The sequence below is a fragment of the Hypanus sabinus genome, chromosome 7, assembly GCF_030144855.1.
Source record: "Hypanus sabinus isolate sHypSab1 chromosome 7, sHypSab1.hap1, whole genome shotgun sequence".
Taxonomy (NCBI): Eukaryota; Metazoa; Chordata; class Chondrichthyes; order Myliobatiformes; family Dasyatidae; genus Hypanus; species Hypanus sabinus.
Window position 1 is genome coordinate 162,888,599 of NC_082712.1, and position 19,370 is coordinate 162,907,968.

Here is a 19,370-nt window from a genome sequence, read left to right on the forward strand (position 1 = left end):
ATCCTACCTTCTCCCCATAACCTTTGATACCCTGACTAGTCAAGAACCTATTTTCCTCCACTTCAAATATACTCAATGACTTGGCCCCCACAGCCGTCTATTGCAATAAGTTTAACAGATTACCACCCTCTGACTAAAGAAATTCCTCTTCCTCTCTGTTCTGAAGGGACATCTTTCGAAACTGAGGCTCTGCCCTCTAGACCCGGACTCCTCCACTAAAAGAAATAGGATTCCCTAAAGGTTAACTTGCAGGTTGTGTCGGTGGTGAGGAAGGCATATGCAATGTTACCATTCATTTTGAGAGGACTAGAATATAAGAGCAATGATATTAAGCTAAGGCTTAATAAAGCACTGGTGAGGCCTCGCTTGAAGTATTGTGAGCAGCTTGGGTCTCTTATGGATGTGCTGACATTGGAGAGGTTTCATTAGAGATTCAGGAGAATGATGCTGGGAATAAAGTATTTATGGTATTAGGAGCGTTTTATAGCTTTGGACCTTTACTCTCTGGAATTTAGAAGAATGAGGTGGGATCTCATTGAAACCTATTGAATGGTGAAATTTTTAGATAGAATGGATGTAGAGAGGATGTTTCGTATAGTAGGGGAGTCTAAGACCAGAGGGCACAGCCTCAGAATATAGGGATGTCACTTTAGAATGGAGATTATGAGGAATATCTTTAACCAGAAGATGGTGTGTCTGTGGAATTCATTACCACAAACGTCAGTTGAAGCCAGGTCATTGGGTATATTTAAGCACGAGGTTGATAGATTCTTAATAAGCTAGGGTGTGAAAGTTTGCGAGGAGAAGGCAGGAGAGCTGGGTTGTGAGGGCAATGGTTCAGCCATGATGAAATGGCACAGCAGACTTGATGGGCTGAATGGTCTTATTCTACTCTTTTGTCTTACGGTCTTATGGAAACATGTTCTTCCATGTCCATTCTATCTGGGCCTTTGGTTTCAATGTGTATGTTTCTTTCAGACCCTCGCTGCCACATCATTTGTTAAAGATGTTGGGAGAAATCAAGAGTTCCTCATGGTACCAAAAGGTGAAGGGGAATGAGATTCTTTGGAAAGTCTATATATTAAACAAGCAAAGTTACTGTCAGATCAGGAGATTAATAATTGTTATCATAATGACTGGAGTAAACAGGGGCAAAGTCCTGAACTCAAGATTCAATGTTCAGCATAGGACAATAAAAAAAAATCACCATAAGCTTAATCACCTCCTTTTTAAAATGAGATCTAAGGGAAATCAAGAGTTTATTAGTAGTAACATTGAAATAAAACTAGAGAAAAAGAATTTTAACAAAGACAAAGGTCTCACTGTAAGTAAGAACTGGAATTCAATTCTAAACAAAGTGGGACAGCAGAAAACTGATTGGATGAGGACTAACTAATCAGGAGGGTCGGATAACGAGGATATAAATACCGCCAGACTAGACTTGCCCAGGTATCATCTCGGATGAAGATGGCAGAGTTTGTTTTAGATACGTCAGTTAAAATCAATAACTATACCCGCCTGGAAGGCCAAGAGATTTTAACCATCATATATCCTGGGAAAGCACTACATCGTTTTTCAATAGTAACAACTCTTCAATTCTCGTCTTTCCCTCAAGTATGTTGGTAACAAATAACATCTTGCATTCTGAGAAACAGAAACTTCACAAACGGACTGTCAGACAATGTCTGAGACAGAGTTAGAAGAACTGAATGATTTGAGGGAGGATGCAGGTTTTAGGTCACTTGGACTCAAGAAAACAAAAAGCAAACACCAAACTTACATTTTGCAAAAATAACTAAATTATTACATTTGGAAGTGGCATGTACTACACAGAGACTCCCACTGTCATCATAATTTTTCCCGCTCATCATTATCCTCCGGAGGTACAGGTTGACTGTATGACCCACACAATGAAGAAGCAGCAGCTACAAGTTTCTCCAGAACGCTTAAACTCCGAGGAGTACCCTTATTCACCAGTAACTGACTGATGCCCACAGTCCCTAAAGCAAGTGCCTGAAGGTCATACTCAATAAAAGGTGAGATATGTGTGTTGGCACCAATAAGAAATAATTGGTCTGAGCCTCTCTAAATCCTCTAAACGCGTCATGCAGCTTTTTCTTATTAAAACTAATTCTCCAAAAAGAATAAAGCACTTGTCAGATCAATCAATAAAACTAATCATCCGTAAATCCTGTGGGGTGCTTTCCCTTCCTAGAAGTTGGCACCACCAACAGTCATTAGGATCTTTCAAATTCATTATAAAAAGACAATTTGCCATCTACTTTATACAGAATTATCATTTACTCTCTGATGAAACAGAGGATTTAGATCAGGGATTTTTGAAACCCACTGTAAATAAAATCACAATTAATGGCAAAATGTTTTGTTTGCAGACAAAAAATATAATGCAATGTGGCAGCAACAATGCTAAATATAATGCAATAAATGCTTTGCTGCATAACATTGCAACATTTCAGAAATCTTCTGCCCGTTTCTCCTCCAATGACAGATTTCTTCATTTAATCGAATCACAGATCTGAGATATATCAGCTGAAAAGTCTGCGGTGGGAGCTACTGTATGACTTCCATAGATGTGTAGTGGAAAGTGTATTGAGTGGCAACATTATGGACTGGTATGGAAACACCAATGCCTTTGAATGGAAAATCCTACAAAAGATGAATTCAGGCCAGTACATCACGGATAAACCCCTCCCAACCATTGAGCACAACAACATGAAACACTGTCATAGGAAAGCATTATCCATCATCAAAAATCCTCACCACCCAGGCCATGCCCTTTTCTCTCTGCTGCCATCAGTTAGAAGGTATAAGTGCCACAAGACTCACACCACCAGGCCAAAGAGCAGTTACTACCCCTCAACCATCAGGCTCTTGAACTAAAGAGGATAACTACACTCATCTATTGAGATGTTCCCACAACAAGAAGTCTCACTTTAAGGACTCTATATTTTGTTATTTCATGCTCACATTAATTATTGCTGTTTATTTATATTTGCATTTGCACAGTTTTTTGTCCTTTATGATCTACTAGATCTTTGATCAATCCTATTTACAGTTACTAGTCGATAGATTTGTTGAGTATCCCCACAACAGAAAGTATCTCAGGATTCTATGTGGTGACATATATGTATCCCGATAATAAAATTTGCTTTGAACTTTTTGAACTTTGTACTAAAGGTCGTTGTTCAAAGGAAAAGAACTTTGAGTATTGATCAGAGTTAGAAACGTATTTAGATCAGTGAAAAGGAAACACCAAGTTTATACCTCAATAACAAAGAAAGAGGAAAAGAAGAAAGCTACTCCCATCTTTTCATTGACTCCATTGTATTACTTTGTTATCCTGTGAATGCCAACATGAAAATGGATCTCAAAGTAGTTTATGGCGACATACTGCATACATACTTGATTGATAATTCGATTTTGAACTTTTCTCACAATGCCCTACTCATCTTTTTCTGCTTTGAGGCCTTGAGTCCATGAAGGGCAATAATACCTGTGGTACAGTACTGTGCAAAAGTCTCAGACAGACATATGGGGTAGGGTGCTTAAGTCTTTTGCACAGTAGTGTAGTAATTTTAATGAATTGCACTGTCCAGCTGCCAGGAAAATAACAAATTCCACAATATACGTAACTGATGATAAACCTGATTCTGATATGGGTCTCTATTGTGGACTGAGAGTGGGAAGGGGGCAGGGAGAGGGGGAGATCATAGAAAACCTACAGCACAATACAGGCACTTCGGCCCACAAAGTTGTGCCAAACATGTCCCTACCTTAGATATTACTAGGCTTACCTACAGCCCTCTATTTTTCTAAGCTCCAGTACCTATCCAAAAGTCTATTAAAAGGCCATATCGTATCCGCCTCCACCACCATTGCTGGCAGCCCATTCCACAACCTACCACTCTCTGAGTAAAAAACTTAGCCCTGACATCTCCTCTGTACCTACTCCCCAGCACCTTAAACCTGTGTCCTCTTGTGGGAACCACTTCAGCCCTGGGAAAAAGCCTCTGACTATCTACACTATCAATGCCTCTCATAATCTTATACACCTCTGTCAGGTCACCTCTCATCCTCCGTCGCTCCAAGGAGAAAAAGCCGAGTTCACTCAACCTATTCTCATAAGGCATGCTCCCCAATCCAGGTAACGTCTTTGTAAATCTCCTCTGCACCCTTTCTATGGCTTCCACATCCTTCCTGTAGTGAGGTGACCAGAACTGAGCACAGTACTTCAAGTTGGGTCTGACCAGGATCCTATATAGCTGCAACATTACCTCTCAGCTTCTAAATTCAATTCCACAATTGATGAAGGCCAATACACCATACGCCTTCTTAACCACAGAGTCAACCTGCACAGCTGCATTGAAAGTCCTATGGACTCAGACCCCAAGATCCCTCTGATCCTTCACACTGCCATTAGTCTTACCATTAATACTACATTCTGCCATCATATTTGACCTAACAAAATGAACCACTTCACACTCATCTGGTTTGAACTCCATCTGCCACTTCTCAGCCCAGTTTTGCATCCTATCAATGTCCCGCTGTAAACTCTGACAGCCCTCCACACTATCCACAACACCTCCAACCTTTGTGTCATCAGCAAACTTACTAACCCATCCCTCCACTTCCTCATCCAGGTCAATTATAAAAGTCCCGAAGAGTAACGGTCCCAGAACAGATCCCTGAGGCACTCCACTGGTCACCGACCTCCGTGCCAAATATGACCTGTCTACAACCACTCTTTGCCTTCTGTGGGCAAGCCAGTCCTCGATCCACAAAGCAATGTCCCCTTGGATCCCATGCCTCCTTATTTTCTCAATAAGCCTTGCATGAGGTACCTTATCAAATGGCTTGCTGAAATCCATTTACACTACATCTACTGCTCTTCCTTCATTGATGTGTTTAGTCACATCCTCAAAAAGTTCAATCTGGCTCGTAAGGCATGACCTGCTCTTGACAAAGCCATGCTGACTATTCCTAATCATACTATACCTCCACAAATGTTCATAAATCCTGTTTCTCAGGATCTTCATTAACTTACCAACTACTGAGGTAAGACTCATTACTCTATAATTTCCTGGGCTATCTCTACTCCCTTTCTTGAATAAAGGAACAACATTCGCAACCCTCCAATCCTCCGGAACCTCTCCTGTCCCCATTGATGATGCAAAGATCATCGCCAGAGGCTCAGCAATCTCCTCCATTTTCTCCCACAGTAGCCTGAGTAGCCTCCTCCGGTCCCGGCGACTTATCCAACTTGATGCTTTCCAAAAGCTCCAGCACATCCTCTTTCATAATATCTACATTCTGAAGCTTTTCAGTCTGCTGCAAGTCATCACTGCTATCACCAAGATCCTTTTCCATAGTGAATACTGAAGTAAAGTATTCATTAAGTACCTCTGCTGTTTCCTCCACTTCCATACACACTTCCCCACTGTCACACTTGATAGGTCCTATTCTTTCACATCTTATCATCCTGCTCTTCACAGACTTGTAGAATGCCTTTGGATTTTCCTTAATCCTGCCCACCAAGGCCTTCTCATGGCCCTTTCGGGCTCTTCTAATTTTCTTCTTAAGCTCCTTCCTGTTCGCCTTATACTCTTCTAGATCTCTAACGTTACCTAACCCTCTGAACCTTTTGTAAGTTGTTTTTTTTCTCTTGACTAGATTTATTACAGCCTTTGTACACCATGGTTCCTGTACCCTGCCATAACTTCCCTATCTCATTGGAACATACCTGTGCAGAACTCCACACAAATATTCCCTGAACATTTGCCACATGTCTTCTATACTTTTCCCTGAGAAAATCTGTTTCCAATTTAAGCTTCCAATTTCCTGTCCGATAGCCTTATAATTCCCCTTACTCCAATTAAACGCTTTTCCAACTTGTCTGTTCCTATCTCTCTCCAATGCTATTATAAAGGAGATAGAATTATGATCACTATCTCCAAATGCTCTCCCACTGAGAGATCTGACACTTGACCAGGTTCGTTTCCCAATACCAAATCAAGTACAGCCTCTCCTCTTGTAGGCTTACTACATATTGTGTCAAGAAACCTTCCTGAACACACCTACAAACTCCACCCCATCTAAACCCCTTGCTTTAGGGAGATGCCAATCGATATTTGGGAAATTAAAATCTCCCATCACAACAACTATTATCATTACACCTTTCCAGGATCTGTTACCCTATCTGCTTCTCGATATCCCTGTTACTATTGGGTGGCGTATCCTGTTCCTAACCTACACCCACAGAGACTCCATAGACAATCCCTCCATGGTGTCCACCTTTTCTGCAGCCATGACACTATCTCTGATCAATAGTGCCACGCTCCCACCTCTTTTGCATTCCTTCCTGTCCTTTCTGAAACATCTAAAGCCTGGCACTTGAAGTAACCATTCCTGTCCCTGAGCCATCCAGGTCTCTGTAATGGCCACCACATCATGGCTCCAAGTACTGATCCATGCTCTAAGCTCATCTGCTTTGTTCACAACACTCCTCGTGTTAAAATAGACACATCTCAAAACTTCAGTCTGAGTGTGTCCCTTCTCTATCACCTGCCTATCCTCCCTCACACATTGTCTCCAAGCCTTCTCTATTGTTGAGGCAACTGCATCTTCTCCAGTCTCATCAGTTCGGTTCCCACTTCCCAACAATTCTAGCTTAAACTCCCCCCTTAGCAAACCTCCCCGCCAGGATATTGGTCCCCCTGGGATTTAAGTGCAACTCGTCCTTTTTGTACAGGTCACACCTGCCCCAAAAGAGGTCCCAAGGATCCAGAAATCTGAATCCTTGCCCCCTGCTCCAATCCCTCAACCACGCATTTATCCTCCACCTCATTCTATTCCTATACTCAATGCTGCGTGGCATAGGCAGTAATCCTGAGATCACTACCTTTGAGGTCCTGCTTCTCAACTTCCTTCCTAACTCCCTGTAGTCTGTTTTCAGGACTTCTTCCCTTTTCCTACCTATGTCATTAGTACCAATATGTACCACAACCTCTGGCTGTTCACTCTCCCACTGCAAGATATCGTGGACGTGATCTGAAACATCCAGGACCCTGGCACCTGGGAGGCAAACCACCATCCGAGTTTCTTTCCTGCGTCCGCAGAATCACTTAACTATAGAGTCCCCTATAACTGCAGCCTTCCTCTTCCTTTCCCTAGCCTTCTGAGCTACAGGGCCAGACTCTGTGCCAGAGGCACGGCCACTGTTACTTACCCCAGTTAGGCTGTCCCCCCACAACAGTACTCAAACAGGAGTGATTATTGTCAAGTGGTACAGTCACAGGGGTACTCTCCATACCTGACTCTTCCCCTTCCCTCTCCTAACCGTGACCCACTTGTCTGCCTCCCGTGGCCCCAGTGTGACCACCTGCCTATAAATTCTTTCTATCACCTCTTTGCTCTCCCTGACCAGACCAAGGTCATCGAGCTGCATCTCCAGTTTCCTAACTCGGTCCTTCAGGAGCTGCAGCACAACACACCTGGTGCAGATATGGCCGTCCAAGAGGCTGGAAGACTCCAGGACCTCTCGTATCTGACACCAAGCACAGAAAACCGGCCTCACACACATACCACTTCACGCCTAAGCCCGTTGAGCCAATGCCCCATCACATTTAAACCTACCCACTCTGAACGCTACCCACTGGATATGGCGGTCTTCTTTTTAAACCTTTCCCGCTCTGCTGGCTGATGTCACGCGCCTATGCAGTCTTGTCTCTCTTTTATCCCGAGTTGTAAAAACTGCCTTCCCTTCTGAAATCATCTGTTCACTCGCAGCCTTCTTGCTCCAAATCATGGTTGGGAAAAGGGGAAGGGAGAGGGGAGGAAGCAGAAAGCACCAAAGAGACTTTCTGTAGTGATTAATAAAGCAATTACTTGGAATCAAATGACCTTTCCTGGTGTCTCAGGGCTGTGTCTGCACCTGCACCACCCACCCCCTTACCCCAGCTCTCCTTCTGTGCCACCTGGCCCACAACCCCCTGTGGCATTCTACCTTTGCCATTCTCAACATAGTTTGCTCCTGCCAGATTTACAAATTTGTTCTCTGCTCCACATTCAGAAATACAGTGCTGTGCAAAAGCCTTAGGCACCCTAGCTATATATATATGTGTCTAAGACATTTGCACAGTACTGTACATGGTGTGTTCTTTTGGTTTAGTCTGTAGTACCAAGGGTCATTAATATTCATTCAATCTATCTACAGTGAAAGAACTGGTTTATTGCACCTGTTGCTTTTCCACTGAGCTGAAAGCACTGTACAAGCAGTGTCACCAGGGATACCACATGACATGGATGTTAAAGACCATGAGATATAGAACCATCTGGCCCATCGAGTCTGCCCCAGCATTTCATCATGGCTGATCCATTTTCCCACTCAGCCTCAATCTCCTGCCTTCTCCCCATATCCCATCATGCCTTGACTAATCAAGAATTTATCCAATTACTTGGTCTCCACAGCTGCCTGTGGCAACAAGTTCCACAGATTCACCACTCTCTGTCTAAAGAAATTCTTCCTCATCTCCATTCTAAAAGGAAGTCCCTCTATTCTGAGGCTATGTTCTCTGCTTGAGCTCCCCCACCATAGGAGACATCCTCTTCACATCCACTCTATCAAAGCCTTTCAACATTTGATGGGTTTCAATGAAATCACCCTTTCTTCTAAATTCCACTGCATAGACATCCAGAGACATTAAACATTCCTCTTGTATAAACCTTTCAATCCCAGAGTAATTTTTGTGAACGTCCTTTCAACTCTCTCCAATGCCAGCGCATCCCTTCTTAGATCAGGGGCCCAAAACTTTTCACAATAGTCCAAGTGAGGCCTCACCAGTGCTTTATAAAGCCTCAACATTACATTCTTGCTTTTATAAAATTGGGGCAACAAACCAGCTTTCTGGAGCAACTAAAAGACATAAAGCTCACTACTCCAGCCACAGCCCTTCCACTTACTAATTTCATGTCTCTATTACTTAAGGTCATCTTGTAAGCTGAAAGCATCATAGATAAGAATTTTTGTGAAGCGGTCACACCTAAAGTGAAGGCAGACAGGATCACAGTGATAGGCAATATAATAGTTAGATTAGATAGATTAGGATACGGCTAGATTTAATTATCACATACACATCAAAATATCCAGTGAAATGCATTGTTTGCATTAACAACCAACAGACCCAAGGACGTGTTGGGGGCAGCCTTCAAGTGTCCTGGTCCTAAAAACAGATTTCTTGGAGATAGTTCTAATTAAAGATGAACAGAGTTCTTTTCAACAAGCTGTTTAGTAACTTCCATTGCACATAACTCAAGGGGATTTTCTGGTCTGCAATTATTACTCAACCAACACCACTAAAACAGAGATAGCTCTTTCATTTTGTCTTCCTGCTGAACCATGCCACATATGAAATAGTTGTTGTGGCTTTCAGAGAATGCTGAGGTACTTGAAGGTTTATAGGAAAAAGCTTTGTTCTACAGTCTATGTTGTCCTAAAGCCAGAACATTTCAAACACTGTCAAGAAAACTGAGCCCGAACAAGCACCCATATTATGGGCTGCAAGAAAGAGACTGGAATATTAAGTTAAGGTACTCATACTCACCATGGCATACATTACAGCATCTGTTTTCTGGCTGAATGCGTTCACTCAGTGGGCAATCCAGAGGGGGGCAGGTCTCATGAACAATGACCATGGTTCGATTCTGTGGAACATTAATCAGAGATATTATTAAACCAATATTCCTTCATCTAGGTAGGAAGAATATTATTTATCAACTTTAATAAAATGTTAGATAATGTAATCTCAGTAATAGACAGAGTTCCTTTGTTGGATACTGAACAGTAATACATCTTAAAGCCATTTTGGAACTCCTTCCATAACAATAGATTTAACCCTTACAGAACAAGAATCCTTTTCAGAAAACGACATATATGTCTCTATGCCTTGTGAGTACACTTGTTTGTTATAATACAATATTGCCCAAAGTAAAATAAAGATAAAATTTTAAATGGCATAATCCGGGGGAAGAAATATTCTAATTGCTATGGCGAAGTCAACTGGATTTTTTGAAGCTATTTACTATGTTGCTGCATGCAACAGCCTGACTATTTTATCTATCACCTTCCTTGAATCAAATATTAATATTATTTTGAACATTACTGAATTCCAATAGAAGCTCCACAATCAGTCATTTGCATAATCAGTTGGAGACTTTGGAAGAAATACTCGAAAAGCATTTTCTCTGAGAAGTACGAGGAAGCAATTGTAAAGTCTTCTTTGCTCAGTAGGTTCACTATTTTGCTAAATCTAGCACAGAGAGAAGGTATTAATATTGCTTTAGCAGTTAATATACTCTATAGCAGAAATTCTTATTCCATTCAGTTATATGGACAGACCAATTCAACACTTAGAACAGCCGGTTTCTGCAGGAAGTGCTGGGTAATGAAAACTTAGATTCCTATATCACTAAAGTAGAATTTCCTGAGTGCTTTATTGGGACATATATCAAGCAAGACAATCCACACTGAAATTTGGAAATTAGGGCAGGTGAGGTAGGTTTTAAGGTACTGCTCAAAAGAATTCGAAGAGATGAAGTGGTCCCAGAATGCCAACCCACAAATGTGGAAGTGTCAAAATCAGGAAAGGTCAAAAGGACAGGATTTATGGAACAAGAAACAGAGAGTATTAGTATTACTTTAATCCAGGGTGTGGCGATGGAGAGATTTGTCAACAGAAAATAAAACTTTAAAAAGGAGACATTGTTTAATCTGGTATGGTGTTTATCATCCATCGTATTATGAGAGGTGAAGGGAACTTAGTGCAAGTGAGGACAGGTTCTGAAGACCAAATTGAGGCAAGTTGGCCAGTTCTACATCAGAAATGTCCAAGTTGAAGATAATTGTGGCATCAGTAAGAATTTCCTTACCAAATGTGCAGGATATTCTCAGTCCCATAATAATGGTGCAGGTATGGCATTAGAAGCATACTTTGGGTCAAATATCAAACCAAGGCTGCAGACCGTTTGGTTTAGCCTTGGGGAGTTACAGAAAGAGTACTGGAGTTAATGGCTAGGGAATCTACGACTGGGACAATAGATCCCACTGTTCTTACACTAACTTGGAGAAAAGTGGATAGTGGACAAGCAGACAGGCAATTTTAAGACAATGAAGAGAGCCAATCGGGTGGTGTTGAGGTAGAGTTTACTTTCCTCAATAACAATGTGGAAAATCACATCTAAATGACTAAAGATCCATTTTTCTTTACTGAATCTCTATATACCAAAAGTACCAAAAACAGGAACTGTTTCAGAAACAGGGGCACGTTCTATTCACCTGCCAGAGAAAAATTCAGACAAATAACTAAAATTATCAAAGATAAAAGTTTTCCATTACTAAATTTACAATTCTGTGCATCTTTCATTTCACTAACCTGAACAGCATTATCAAAGATATGCAATAAATAACTGCCTGCTAGATTTGACATATTATCCTATAATCGTTCTTTCAGTCATCATGGCAGCATCGCTGTTAGCGCGATGCTTTTATAGGTTGGGGGTGTTAGAGCTCAGAGTTCAAGTTTGGCACCATCCATAAGGAGTTTGTATGTCTTCCCTGTGAGCATGTGGGTTTCCTCTGGGCACTCCTGTTTCTTCCCACAGTCCAAACATGTACTGGTCAGTAGGTTAATTGGTATTTGTAATTTATCCTGTGATGAGGCTAGGCTTATATAGGTGGATTGCTGCACAGTGTGGCTCATTGGGCCAGAAGAGTCAGTTCCATGCTGCATCTGTAAATAAATAATTCTTGCAAATCTTTTGGTTCCCATGAACAGAGGCACACAATTGCCGTAATAAATCACAGCACCAGACTATGGAAATGGTAGGAGAATACTCATTCATGAATATTTCCCACCCCATATCCCCAGAACCCCCACATTCTGTTTCCCTACAATAATAACCACTTAACATAAGCAAAATGCCATCTTATTCTTTTCACACTTCTTGATAATATGGCAGGACTCTTGAGCTGGTCTCTGAACACAATACATTGAATCTTGTGGGCTGTTTGCAGCTGAACAGAGCAGGAAGAACCTGCTCAAGCAAATGAGAACACAAATAGCTTCTGCAATTTGTGAAGATGGCATGCGTCTCTCAGGCAGGAGGAGCTGCACAGGATCATCCCTTGAGCCGCTGTTCTGTCACCTACATTAATCGCCCGTACAACTGATTGTTGCACAATTTCACTGCCCTCACAAAGCTCTTCACACTAGCATGAGATATCCCAGTAACGTGAGGCAAACAAAACAACAAAACTGTGTAATCAAGCAGGCTTTTTATACACCCAAGTAAGATGCAAATTGACAGAGTTAGAAATTATAAGGTATAATGATCACTTTAGTGCACTACACACCTCAATTTGATCAGAAAGTCCCTCACAGAAAGTGATTGGATACTTCCAGATTTTAATTTGTGTATTCTCTGAATAATATACATGGAGACTGCCCAAATTGTCACACAGATCAGAAATGCACAATTCTCATTGTTTGCCTTTTTAAATCATGTGCTTGTTATAACCATATAACAATTACAGCATGGAAACAGGCCATCTTGGCACTTCTAGTCCACTTACTCTCACCTAGTCCCACCAACCTGCACTCAGCCCATAACTCTCCATTCCTTTCCTGTCCATGTACCTATCCAATTTTTTTTTTGTTATCTTTGCATTGGAAATTTTTACAATATTTGCATTGGAAATCAACCATTTTACATCAGGAAGGCCAGTGGAGAGTCATCAAATAACTTTAACAATTGCTACAGGAACTTCATGTAACTGTTAACAAATTATTGCCATTGAATCCTCTTGCACCAATGTTTTTGCAATGATGCAATTAGGCTGACAAGAAGGAAAAATAGAACTCTATCAAAAGTCTAATTTTTGAATGCTCAACTGAATGATAATTGAATAATATACTTCTCAAAATTAGGAGTATTGCAAACCAAAGACTAGGCTCATTCAGGGTCTCAAAAAGCAGACATATCTTGTGCAGATCACAATTAACAAATATTGTTCAATTTGCCCAAAGTGAAAATGATCATAGGATCAAAACAAAGGGAGAGAGCTTCCAAACATCTCTGATCTGCAACTGTGCATTGAGAGTTGAGCAAGATATTTTTGATAAATTTCCACAAGTGAAGACCAGGGTTGAGAGAGATAGAGATTATAGGTTAGCTTTATTTGTCACAGGTACATCGAATCATCGGAACATACAGCAAAATGTATCACTTGCATCAAATCAAATCAGCAAGTATTGTGCTGGGCTAGTGTTGCCATACTTCCAGTGCCAACATAGCATGCCCATAACTCACTAACTCAAACCGCACCTCTTTGGAATGCGGCAGGAAACTGGAGCACCTCGAGGAAACCCATGCAGTCACAGGGACAAAGTATAAACTCTTTCCAGGTAGCTGCAGGAATTGAATCCTGATTGGTAATTGATGGTGCTGTAAAGTGATGCTATGCTACCACACTACCTATTGGTTACTATGTAAGGTATTGGTTGCTACCAAGTGTGGTATTAAATTAAATAATGTAGCGAATCAAATAGCTTTATTAATGAAATATTTCAGGATCAACTGGCTGGGTTTAAATTATGAATGTGCAATTTCTATTTCTTGTGTTGTTACACCAATATTTTGCAGCTACACAACATGATATTCTCAAGCCATGACTTGAATGGAAGAATATTGAGTTGAAATCAATGATTTGTGACATGTTAAACTAAGCTGCTGCTGTTGTAATTTAGTTCTGAAACCCAATTATTAAGAGAAGATTCACAAAAATTAGAATGCATAGCAGTCAATATGAATCTATTGTAGATGACAGGAGTTTGATAAGGTCAGAAATGGATAATAGGTCTGTATTCAAAGTTGCATAATGCAAGCATTGATGTTCCTTAGTTAGTTCAGGCGCCTTGCCATTCGGCGTAGGCGATCATACCTTTCCATCCATCACGGTCTCTGACCCTCCGAATTGCAGTTGTTGCCTCCCTTGTTTCTAACCATGATGTTAATCCATCTATCATTTTCATTCCCTGTCTCCCTCTGCTTCTTTTTCCTTCCAGCTTTCCAGCTGTAACTAAATGTTCCAATGTCTCTCTTCACATGATGCGTCCAAAGAATTCTGACTGCTGTTTTCTGATTTTTTTAAGTAATGTACGTTTTGTTTTCGTTCTCTGCAGAACTTCTTCATTGGTTATCCTATCTGTATATGAAATGCATATCATTCTTCTGAGGAACCACATCCCTGCTGCATTGATTCTTTTTTCCATTGCATTTGTGTATCTGCAAAAAACTACTTTACCCTGGATTTAGTAACAGTTTAGATATGAGGGAAAAGTGTTTCACAATCATAATAGTTGGTTGGTTAATAGTAATTATTGAAGCAGAAATTGAAATAGACAGAAAGACTTAGAAAATTTTAGAGAGAAAGACAGGGTCTGACGTACAAAGAGATTATATAAGCGACCTCTGACTGATGAATGATGACAAGAAGATAGGATTTATGTTGGAGCAAAGATATTTTGGTAACCAAGTACAGAAATCACTGATATCCACATAGAGCTCAAACAAAATTAAAAAAAAACAATTGTGTTGATGGCTTATTGTGCCAAAGGGATGAAAACTTTGGTACTGTTGGAGGTGCTCATAGGGAGCTTCACATAGATTCACCTAGCCTAAATCAATTAAGTACTGAGGATGGCTTCCACAGAGCAGACCATGTGATTTTGATCAATGCAAATAATGAAGATTAAGTATAGGTCTTCATATCAGAAGGGAGTAGTAGCAAATCATAAAACGTAAAGGATTATTTGAGGTGTTTACAGTAATCGAAGTATTTGATACAGTAGATTTTTGAAAAGCTCTTTTCTAAGGAACTAAGTCCGAATGGCGGAAAGGGGTCTTTAATGATGATGTAGGGCCAGTGAAGACTGATCTTACAAAGTATAATGTTAAATTAAATTTAGAATAGTCTTCTCTAAGCTCATAGAAGTGCAATTGTCAGGTTTCTGTGAAACAAAGATATTAAAAAATAAAGAAGTTAAATATGTGGGTGGTGGTGAGAAAATTTGATCTTTGAGGGGAGATTATCTTAATCTTATTCCTTCTTGTAATAACAGTACAATAACAAAGGTAAATTTTTCACTCAACAAGAAAATCATGCTTTACAAATGATGCGATGCTTTTGCCATCTGTTTACTGATATCAGTGACCCAAGAATGAAAAGGTTTCCAACTAATGCTATTATTTATTCAGGTCATTGCAAGAATATAGTCTTAATTAGTACTATGTGTGTTAGCTAATTTAGGTAAACTCTAATGATCCAAATATAAAATGCTAAACACTATTGTAGACCTGTAGAATGAATAATTTACTGTACCTACAATAAGAGGGCAAGGGGGCTGTATGGAAAGGAATTTACAGCCCACATATTCAGAAACTGATCATGTTTAATAACCAAACACAAGGAAATCTGCAGATGCTAGAAATTCAAACAACACACACAAAATGCTGGTGGAACACAGCATTTGTCGACACTGATGATGTCGACAGTGCTTCTCCTTATAGATGCTGCCTGGCCTGCTGTGTTCCACCAGCATCTTGTGTGTGATGTTTAATAACCTACTGAATCATGAGAGAACCAAAAGTCTAAATGTACAAGCTGTGAGAACAGAGACAGATGAGCATGATTTGCTACTTTAAGCATGTTCTGTCTTCTCCAAACCACTTGGTTTCTGACTTCCATTGAGTTATCACATTCATAATAGTCAAAAGAGAAAAGCTCTGTCTAGAAATCTCTCCCATACCTTTGGAAATGGAGTTGATCAACAAATACTGGATCAGTTAAATTCCCTTAGAAAGAATAATTCAGTAAAACATACAAACAGAACTCCTGGATGAATAAAGGACTTGTTTGCTGACAGATGGCATTTGACATCAGTATGTGGTTAGATACTTTCAATGGAGGGTCCCAGGTGCAGTTAGCTCATTTCCTTGAACACACAGCTCAAACTGAGAAGTTTAAAAGTTTGTATTCAAACCTACAATGGAACCCTATTATATTAGCCTGGTTGGTCACACACATTATGCCTCATGGGATCCTCATCTGATTCATCCCCACATCCTATTTTGCCATTAACTAGATACCCCAAGTCAGTAATTCTGCACAGCCATAGGTAATTCAGCAAGACATCATGCCTAAACATGTAACGGTAAATTCTAAAATGAACGCAAGAAAGGGAGGAGGAAGCAGTACTATCACAGAACATAGAACAATACAGCATAGTCCTTTCCCCCATAACGTTTTGTCAATCTTCTCCAAGATCAATCTAAGCCTTCTCCTCCATATAGCTCTCTAAATTTCTATCATTCATGTGTTTATCTGAGTCTCTTAAATGCCCCTAATATTTTACTTCTACCACTATTCCTGGCAGTGGGTTCAATGCACCCACCACCCTTTGTGTTAAAAACTAACCTTCTGACATCCCTCTATACTTACCTCCAATCACCTAAAAATGTTCCCCTTTTATATTTGTCATAAAGAAGGGGTACGTATGTATATAATGGCAGTCTTGGAAACTGAACTCATGCCTCTGAGGAGATTAAAATCTTAATCCAGCATCTCAATTATGCTACATGTCCTTTGAGTCTGCTTAACCATTCACTAATTCTCAGTCACCTTCAACTCCCACATGCAGTATATCAAAAGTCTGCCTATTTTAATCTTTAATATATTCAGAGATTCAGCCTCCACAGCCTACTAGGGAGTGAATTCCAAATATTTACCGTATATTGCACTTAAAGAAGGTTCCTCTTCCTAATTCTAAATGACACTTATTCTGAAACTATCTCTTCACCAGATTCCCCTACAATGGAATCAGCCTCTCAGTTTTCATCTTGTCCAGCCTCCTCTGCATTTTATGTTTATATAACAATACCTTTTATGTTCCTGATATCCAAGGAGTATCGGCTTAATATGGCCCACTCTTCTTCACGTCAGCCCCATCAAACAACATATTAACCTGGTGAACCTTTTCTGTATTACCTCTAAAGCAAGAAAACTCCTACTTAAATGTAATAAACAAGGATGTAATGTTCACAAAACGCTGCCTAGCCTGCTGAATTCCTCCAGTATTTTGTGTGTGTTGCTCGGATTTCCAGCATCTGCAGGTTTTCTTTAGTTAGGGATGTAATGTTGATGTTTTATGAGCCAGTTGAACTTGGAGTATTGTGAGCAATTTTAGGTCTCTTATCTAAGATAAGATGTGATGGTATTGGAGAGGGTCCAGAGGAGGTTCACAACAATTATCCTGGAAATGAAAGGGTTAAATCAGTGATGTCAAACTCAAGGCCTGCGGGCCATATCCGGCCCGGCTTACAATTATATCCGGCCCGCGAGATCATTTTAGATAGATCTATTATTTTAATTATTAATGGCCCGGCGATATGAAGCCTATGATTGTAAGTTAATACCAATCATAAAAATCATGCTTGCTCAGCAGTCTTCTTCATAAGAAACGGAATTTGTAAAGTGAAACACTTTGTAGTTATAGCAGAGACTGAGACACATGAGAACAGGCTGAAAAAACGGAGACAATGAAAGCTGCGTTCGCACGCGCCCGACTGATCCGGCCCGCATGAAGCTGCATTTTGCCCAATCCGGCCCGTGACCTAAAATGGGTTTGACACCCCTGGGTTAAATGTATGGAGCGTTTGATGACTCTGGGCCTGTACTCAAGGGAGTTTAGAAGTATGAGAGGATCTCACTGAATTCCATTGGATATTGACAGGCCTAAATAGAATGGACATAGAGAGGATGTTTCCTATAGTGAGTGAGTCTAGGAACCGAGGGTTCAACTCCCGAATAGATGGATTCCCATTTAGGATAGAGATGAGGAGGGATTTCTTTAGCCAGAGGGTGGTGAATCTGTGAAATTCATTGCCTCAGACAGTTGTGGATGCCAAGTAATTGAGTATATTTAAAGCGGAGGTTGAATGTTTCTTGATTAGTAAAGGAGTCAACATTATGGAGAGAAGTCAGTAGAATGGGATTGAGAGGGATAATCAATCAGCCATGATGAAATGGCAGAGCAGACCCAATGACTTAAATGGCCTAGCACTTGAACTGGTGAGAATTTAAGCTATTGACTCCTGCTGCCGTAAGACAGAATAACGACCTTGTATTTTATTATGCAAGTTCTGAGCCATTTGTAAAGCCAAACTTCCTGGCTTTTGACTCAAGTTTTCTTGTTTGTTTTCTGCAATTTCCCCTCCCCTCTCCTCTTGGACAGGATACAAAAGCTTCCAGAATTGAGGATTTCCTCTATCCTACTGTTAACAGATTCTTCAATGGACTTCTCATATTTTAAAAACAAATTCCCATTCTCCCAATCTACCTCATAGCAGCCTTTGTACCTTGTTTGGTGCCTGACTCTGTACTTTCTCTGTAGCTACAATACTGGATTTTTGCATTCTGTTTTCTTTTCTCAATGTTGATGTACATGTCAATGTCAATGTTGATATGAACTGCTTGGATGGCAAATAAAAGTTTTATCACTGTATCTCAGGTAAAGTAGGTGACAATAATAAACCACTGTAACATTTCAAATCATTTCAAATTTGGGGTAGCACAGTAGCATAGTGGTTAGTGTAAGACTATTACATCACAAAGGAGCCAGGTTCAATTTCCACCACTGTATGTATGGAGTTTGTACATTCTCCATATGACCACATGGTTGTTCTGGTTTCCTCTCACATTCAAACTCTAACCTATCAAATGTGAAATGGAGTGGAAGTGGAGAGAATGCTTCCTGTCTAAGACCAGAGGACACAAAATAGAGGGGCATTATTTTAGAATGGAGATGAGGAGGATTTTGTTCAGCCAGAGAGTGCCGAATCTGTGGAATTCTTTGCCACAGGCAGCTATGGAGGCAAAGTCTTTATGTGTATTTAAGGCAGAGATTGATAGATTCTTGATTGGTCAGGGCATGATGGGATATAGGGAGAAAGCAGGAGATTGGGGCCAGAAGGAAAATTGGATCAGACATGATGAAATGGCAGAGCAGACTTGATGGACCAAAAGGCCTAATGCTGCTCCTATATCTTACACTCTTATAGTTATTCCAAAGGTATACGGGTTAGTAGGTTAATTGGTTACATGGTTACATGGTGTAATCAGGCATGACTCATTGGGCTAGAAGGGCCTGTTATTATGCTCATATCTCTAAATAAGATAAAAATAAAATAAAAATTAATATCTTTACATATAAAGTAAATTTAGTTTTGATCTTCAGCTC

General features: G+C 40.4%; 1 protein-coding gene across 1 annotated transcript in view; it reads right to left on the bottom strand.

The window, feature by feature from the left end:
* Positions 1–19,370, bottom strand: part of LOC132397564 (protein kinase C-binding protein NELL1-like) — a 943,441-nt gene that overhangs the window by 683,152 nt on the left and 240,919 nt on the right. Inside the window, exon 11 of the mRNA XM_059976383.1 lies at positions 9,621–9,720. Coding sequence (XP_059832366.1) covers positions 9,621–9,720 — 100 coding nt within the window. The remainder of the gene's footprint in view (positions 1–9,620; positions 9,721–19,370) is intronic.